Here is a 7,500-nt window from a genome sequence, read left to right on the forward strand (position 1 = left end):
TATAAAACTGTTCAAAAGTGAATTAATATGCTTCACAAATGTGTGTAAATTGCGTCGTGTCTATGTTACAAATTATATCGCAGAATGGCCCGCTTCAGTTCCCCTATTCATTTATTCTATGACATTTTTCTTATCACCTACTTGTGAAATGGCAAATATTTTTGTGTTTCCCATTTATCCGGTCGAATATATAGAATGCTATAGGCTAATGCCACTTAAATACAAGACCTTAAACGTTTCTAAGCTAATATTGTCATGTGATTTATGATTTTGAGAAGTTTTACTTTTGAATTAAAAACCGTAATGGGCAAAATTCGAGAGGGAGAGAGAGAGAGAGAGAGAGAGAGAGAGAGAGAGAGAATGAGAGAGAGAATGAGAGACAGAGAGAGAGAGAATGAGAGAGAGAGAATGAGAGAGAGAATGAGAGACAGAGAGAGAGAGAGAGAGAATAGACTATAGTTCAAAATGACCGAGTTGATAATGAAATGCATTGCATGCCATGCGCTGAATTTTGGAGATTTTCAGTACATAACGAACTTTCAACCTTTTCATATAATTTGAGATTTAATTTTGCGCATCTCTCTGAATGACGGGTGGTTAGTTTCTTTCCTTTGATTTTTTTTCGTTTGATATCGGGTTTTTCGTGCGTTCCTTACGTATTTAATGATGCTTTAATTTATTTGTGTTTCGTCTTCTTTTGATATAATCTTCTTTGTTTTTTGTTTTTTTGTTGTTTTTTTTTTTTTTGTTTTCTTTTTGTTTGTTTGTTTGTTTTTGTTTTGCTTTTTTTTTTTATTTTGGGGCGGGGGGGGGGGGGGTTGTTGTGCTTTTCTTTTTTTTTTTTTGGATGGGGTGTTGTTTGTTTTTGTTTTTTTTTTGTTTTCTGTTCATTATGACAAGAAAACGTGTTTTTCATAAACGGAATATGTAATAATGACCCCTCGACTTGTCAAATTAAATAACCTTAAAACTGGGACTTAAAAATAAGTGACCACTTTGTTTTTGAATTTCCGGATTTTGGACTTTTTGGCAAATTTAGGATCGTTTTAATTTATTGATAACATAAAATAAATGTATGTGTTTTTTTAAATAGCAAAGATAGAAAAAGTCCCAGGTTTGAGAATGTTTGCCAAGATGAGGGTCATTTAAATCAATCAATATTTGAAGGATGAGTTTTCTGACCAAATTTGTCAGTACGGGTTTTTCCAGAGTACGACAGTTAACTGGTTAAATAAAGAGTTTAATATATTTTTTAAACGTCTTTTGTTTTCGTCTTCAGCTCCCAAGGAGAGTACGGAGAGAACGAGAGCAGCTTGGAAGATGATGGGTGTGGCAAGCCTAGGAAGATACGGAGGAGTCGGACAACATTTACTACATTCCAGGTAAGGAGTCGTCGTCGTCATCATCATCATCATCATCATCATCATCATCATCATCATCATCATCATCATCATCATCGTCGTTCATCATCATCCACTCATCATCATCATTCATCATCATCATCATCATTCATCATCATCGCCGTTGTCTTCGCCGTCATCATCATCTTCGTCATCATCATTATCATCATCACCGTTGTCATCGTCATCATCATCATCATCATCATCAACATCATCATCATCAACATCATCATCATCAGTAGCATCATTATCATTACCATCATCATTATAATCATCATCATCATAATCACCTTCATCATTAGTATCATAATCATAATTACTATCAGGTATCAGCATTTTAAAAAATCATTTAGTATTGATGAGTCTGCCTTGCACGACAGCTAACAACAAATGAACGTTCGATCCATTTCCCAGTTACACCGTCTAGAAAAGGCATTCGAAAAGACCCAATACCCTGATGTGTTCACACGGGAGGAGCTTGCTATGACCCTGGATTTGAGTGAGGCTAGAGTGCAGGTATGTATTAAAAATAAAATGAAGAAAACTAGCTTTTATAAAGCGCAATATCCACGAAACATGCTCAAGTGCTTTCCAATGGGTCCTTAGCCTACAGTTACACTTAACATACAGGACGAGAAACGACGCCTATTTGATATTTCATTTTTTTTTCGACAAGGACAACGCTGATAACGTCCAGCGTTATACCCAAAGGATAGCAAGCAATTGCGCTTCTCTGTTTCATGTTCCGGCTCCATGCAGAGGCCTTATGGCTCTGAAGGACTACCTTTTAAAAAATGATAAATGAATACAATAAATAGATTTGCTTTATTATAGCCCAATTGAGAATTTGTCTTTTATATCTAAACCAAAAGAAGACTGGAAAAATCCAAGCGTTAGCCGCAGTGCAGCGCCGCAACGTGATGACATAAAAATTGTCAAAAATTGTCAAGAAGTGCCTACAAATAAACTAATACTATTTTTTATCTCTATTGTACTTTTTCAAAATAAATCTAGCTATCCATTTGTAACGTTTATGTGTTAAAAATTATCACCTCATATCTACGAAGATTTTCTTATTTTATTTGTTACTGTATGGATTGCTGTTATTATGTCAGAGATTACAATGGGAATTGAGCAACGGATGTGACACTCATCCCCCTCCTCTCCATATGATTAGAGGCAGAGAGGAGGTTGAAAGAGGTGAGAGAGGGGCAGAGAGAGAGAGAGAGAGAGAGACTTTGGAGAGAGGCTGTGAGAGACATGACAGAGAGGCTGAGAGAGGCTTGATGAGATTGGGGAGAGAAGCTGAGAGCGGATAGAAGAGACACTCTCTCGGTGATCCATTTAACTCTTGACGTACTAAGCAAGGGCTTTTCTCGACACGCCAAATATGTGTTATCACAGTAGCTCCTCTGTCGAACTCTAACAAAACGACTTTTTTATTCTCAATTTAGTAACATTAATTTTTTTTCACTTTAAATATTAATGATATAAGGAACCGCCCGCCCCCCCCCCCCGCCCCCCTCCCCTCATCCTTTTTTTTTTCTCCCATCCTTTCCAACTTTTCAAACATTCCTTAGCCTGAAAATCTTTATAGTATTCTCAGGTTTAAGAATTTTGACCTACAGCGTCAAAGTAGTATTATATCGATTATTTAGGTAATTCAAATGCTGAACATTGTATTTATAGTATGAAATATGAGACGAGGCAAGATTTTGTTAATTATTTTATTGAGGATAATGAACACAGTACTAAAAAAAAATTTAAAAAATACATTTTTAAAAAAAGTTGTGGTCGATCGAACACTGAGATATAATATATTAAGTACCTGCATCACTCCGACAGGATATCGTGTTAAGGCATGAAGGCAAAGAGTTAAGTTTTTGAGAAGTGTAAGGCGGGGCGGGGGGGGGGGGGGGGGTTGGAGTCATCTGAATTCATCCACATAGTAAATACATATTATGAATTTAAAAGTTTCTGACCAAAATGAAAGAAAGTGATGTTTTATCATTATAAGGCGATTCTGTTGTTTTCAAAACGATGCTTTGTACGGATTTTGTTATAATACCCTTCGGAATATTTCATGATTATCTCCCCCTTTTTTCTCCTCCAATCCCCTCCTTCCTCTTGAGAGATAAATTAGTGTGACTCTTAATAGAGGAAATAGAACGATGAGAGTCGGTTGAAATAATTGTTTATTAATAACGTTATCAGCTTTTTGAGAGAAAAAAATACAATTGAATTAAATTATTATTATCAACGGAATGGGAAAGAAATTCTTGAAATTTAGACAAGAATGCTTGAGTTTGTAAAATTGTCACTTATTGTTGGGTTAAGTGATTTATATGTTTTAGGCAACTGGGGGGACAAGCAAGTGAAAAAAGAGTGTTATAGATATTGTGCTCTTGGCTAAGAAACTCACAATATTGCCATCCATATAACGGACCAACACACAAAACCGTGCGTAACCCTGAACGTTCATAGTCTGGTTAATACAGCTTAGTGAGAATTACTCATAAACATGGATGGCAAAAGACAATAACAACGACCTGAGTGACCTCAACTTCGTTCTATCTATAAAACGTTGTTTTTTTTGGACTTAATAATAATAAGGCGGTGTCAGATTTTGGTTAGGTCTTTAATGAATTCTGCATTAGTAGCTACTGCAGTTAACTTTATATACACTACGTGACCTTTCTCCCGATGGACCAGGTAGAGCACGCGCCACACATGCAAATGGACCAAGATTGATCCCCGGTGAAATCGAGATTTTTTTCCGACACCCCCCCCCCTCCTCCCCCTCCACCTGTACACCCAGCAATAATTGGGTAGCTGGGTCTCTCCTCGGTTTGGGGGAAAGTACTTTGCGTTAGATTTTAGAGTCAAGAGTTAGCAAATTGTGACCCACCCCATTCGATATGGTATTGTGTCGAAATGATTGATATAAAGAAAATTGAATTTAAGGTCAAATGATCCGAATAAAGAAAGTTGTATTTTGAAGTTGTATAGATAACAAATCTCTCTCTCTCTCTCTCTCTCTCTCTCTCTCTCTCTCTCTCTCTCTCTCTCTCTCTCTCTCAATTTCTTTCTTTCTCTTTCGCCCCCTTGCCCTCGCATCTTTCACTCCCTATCTACAATTACAGCGTTTTAACTCACCTTTAAAATGACCAGCTTAAAATCCAACAAACTCACATTGATATGACACAGTTTTGAGACAGCTGGTCACACACATTGCACAGATCGAAACAGGTGCGGTTGATTAGCGGTCATTGTTTAGGTAATCCATGGTCAGAACAACAATTTGTATACTTGTATAAAAGTCGTTTTATTTATTGTGGTCAAACGTAGCAGGTAGACTACAAAATACGGTCAATGTTCCCAGATTACGTTCATTGAGTCCATATACGTACCCAAATGCGATTTGGTTGAATTCAGTTAAATGAATCGGCCATTAATCTTTTATGAATGAAATCCATAAAAGGTTAACTTGAATCTCGAACAAATTAAATGTCTTGTCGCGTTACTTTTGAGTCAACGGTTATATGACCCATATTCGTTGCACGCGCTGTTATACTCTCAAAATCAAACAAACATACAAACGAACACACTACCTGACGTAAAAGTTGTTAGTATCATTTAAATCTTTATTTACTTATTTATTAGAAATGTTTACTGATTGAATCCGAATTGCTTGTATAAATTACAGAACTTACTATTATTGATATCATATTATTCTTTTTGGTGCTGAACCTTTTATTTTTAATAATTTCTATGTAATAATTGAAAGGGCATGTTATTCCTGGTAATTATGGTACATAATTGAATTTGGAATTGTATATAATATGCTGGTACCAGTAAATGAATGTGTGTCCTTTCGAACACTGTAAACTAAATAATAAATTGCCTTTTTGGACTTGAAAGACAATAGCATTATTACTCTGAACGTTGTGCTGGTTTTGATCAATGGTGACCAGGCCTCCCGTAACCTGATTGTTTTAAAATGAATTTTAAGCTTTTAAGCATTGTAACGTTAAAACACTGGACAGAGCGTGTTGTTTCTCAGGCTTCGTGTAATTTAAATTTCCTATTCGAAAACAGTTGACTTTAAATTAATTTTTTTTTCTCTTTTTTTGTTTTCAAATTTTTGGTTTTCGTTTTAGGGATTTTTATTGCTTTATTTTGTTTATTTTTGTTTTTGTTTTGTTTGTTTTTTGTTTTTTTTGTTGTTGTTTTTTTGTTTGGGATTTTAAAATTATTTTTATTTTGTATTTTTTGTCTGTTTATTTGTTGGTTTTGTTTGTTTTTTGTTTTGTTTGTTTTTTTTTTTTTTGTTTTTTTTTGGGGGGGTTGTTTTTTTAAAAGGGGGTGGGGGTTGTTTTTGCTTTTGTTGCCCGACTCATCTCATCATTGTTGATGAATGTCGTTGATAAGTGCTTGATCGTTTCATGTCAGCAATTTTAAAATAATCTCAGGATTGTAAAAATATGTCCCAGTAGGAATATTAAAGCCATAGACGGGATTATTTTAAAATCAAAATAAAGGTGGACGTGTTCGCTTGAGGATAAGATCATTAATTGGTGGATTCGTGATCAAAGAGGAACACGCTTTTGATTATTAATTTGTACCGTTGTGTAGCAGACAGACAATGGTGGTCTTTTCCAACAACCCACAACATCGTTAGTGTGTATTTGTTATCGAAGCATTGTTTGGGTTTTGTTTGGCTTTGAATTGTTGTTAGTGTTTGTTACTGAATAAGTGTTTAATTGTTTTTACATAGAAACATTTTACTTGATGTGTTCAATTCCTTTTTGTTGGATCAAGAGGAGTTCACGGATGAGTGGTACAAACCTTAGCCCTCGTAATCTTATAGCTTGACGCTTCGCTAAAATTTACGTCACAATAATAATAGTTTTACTCGTGTTAACATAAACCTCTGTGGTCACAATACAAATCAACAATCGTCGATGTAAAGTGAAAAGCGAGTTTGTTCAGTTTTTTTTTTTTAATTTTAGATGCTCAAGGAAACAAATAATCCCATTGGCTCCTGCACTATTGAATTCATATCATTGTTAACTTTCTTTTGGTGGTGATCGCCTTGTAGTGTAACATAATCATTGGCCAGTGTCATGTTATGCTTTTGCAAAGGCGACGGACCAACTAAAGAATAAGAATATCTGATCTTTGTTTAACAATATTCGTATATTTACCTCATGTGCGTGGTTATTGACAATAGTTCCGCTAGCTTTAACCTTAAGGAATGTTTTCCCTAGTCAATGCACTCAAGTGGTAAGCCATCGGAATGAAGGAAAGAATCCCGACAAAAATGAACAAATGAATATGTAAAAACGATAATGCCATTATAAAAGAGAAGGTATGTAAATTATCGACCCAAGTAGAGGGTTATCATTCTTGTCATTGTTAAACCACAATATATGTGTGTGTGTAGTGTGTATATATATATTATATATATATTATATATATATATATATATATATATATATATATATATATATATATATACCGTTTCTTATCGAATGCTACTCACATTTTTATTTGTTATTTTGGCAAGACGCTGATTCTGGCATGTGAAACTTTAAACAAAATGGAATTTAAAGATTGCCGACCGCCTCATGGTCTTTCATTCTATCTACCAGTGCGTAACATAAAACGAATTGACGTTTCATGTGCTATTAATGTATTACACACCTTTGCTGGTTTTCAGATATAATACAAACGTTAATATCCTTACAATCAACCCCAAAATGACCCTATAATTTTATCATTATACACTTCAATTTTATCCACTCCAAAACCCCGACGAAACTCAAGCGTTCTATCATTACACGGTGGCTTAATTAGGAACTGACATAACGTCTTAAACGGCCAGTTATTTGTCTGGACTCACCGGGCAGAAGTCGTTAAATTGCGCTGACATGGAAGGTGGGGAGGTGGGGGGGGGGGGACTATTAGTTCCAACAGTGTGTTCGTGATAGAGCCAATCTGAGAGACGTCGCTGATCCTATTCACCCGCAAACCACAAGAGATCTCGATAACAATAGTCATCTATCCGGATCATTTCTCGGAGGACCCGCCTTCTTCA

General features: G+C 35.5%; 1 protein-coding gene across 1 annotated transcript in view; it reads left to right on the forward strand.

Annotated features, from left to right (window-relative positions):
* LOC144966474 (uncharacterized) overlaps positions 1–7,500 on the forward strand; it is a 21,895-nt gene that overhangs the window by 6,760 nt on the left and 7,635 nt on the right. The window contains exons 3-4 of the mRNA XM_078903060.1: positions 1,280–1,382; positions 1,815–1,916. Coding sequence (XP_078759186.1) covers positions 1,280–1,382; positions 1,815–1,916 — 205 coding nt within the window. The remainder of the gene's footprint in view (positions 1–1,279; positions 1,383–1,814; positions 1,917–7,500) is intronic.

This window comes from Berghia stephanieae, chromosome 2 (assembly GCF_034508935.2).
Source record: "Berghia stephanieae isolate SIO BIC M18660-M18661 chromosome 2, UCSD_Bste_1.3, whole genome shotgun sequence".
NCBI lineage: Eukaryota > Metazoa > Mollusca > Gastropoda > Nudibranchia > Aeolidiidae > Berghia > Berghia stephanieae.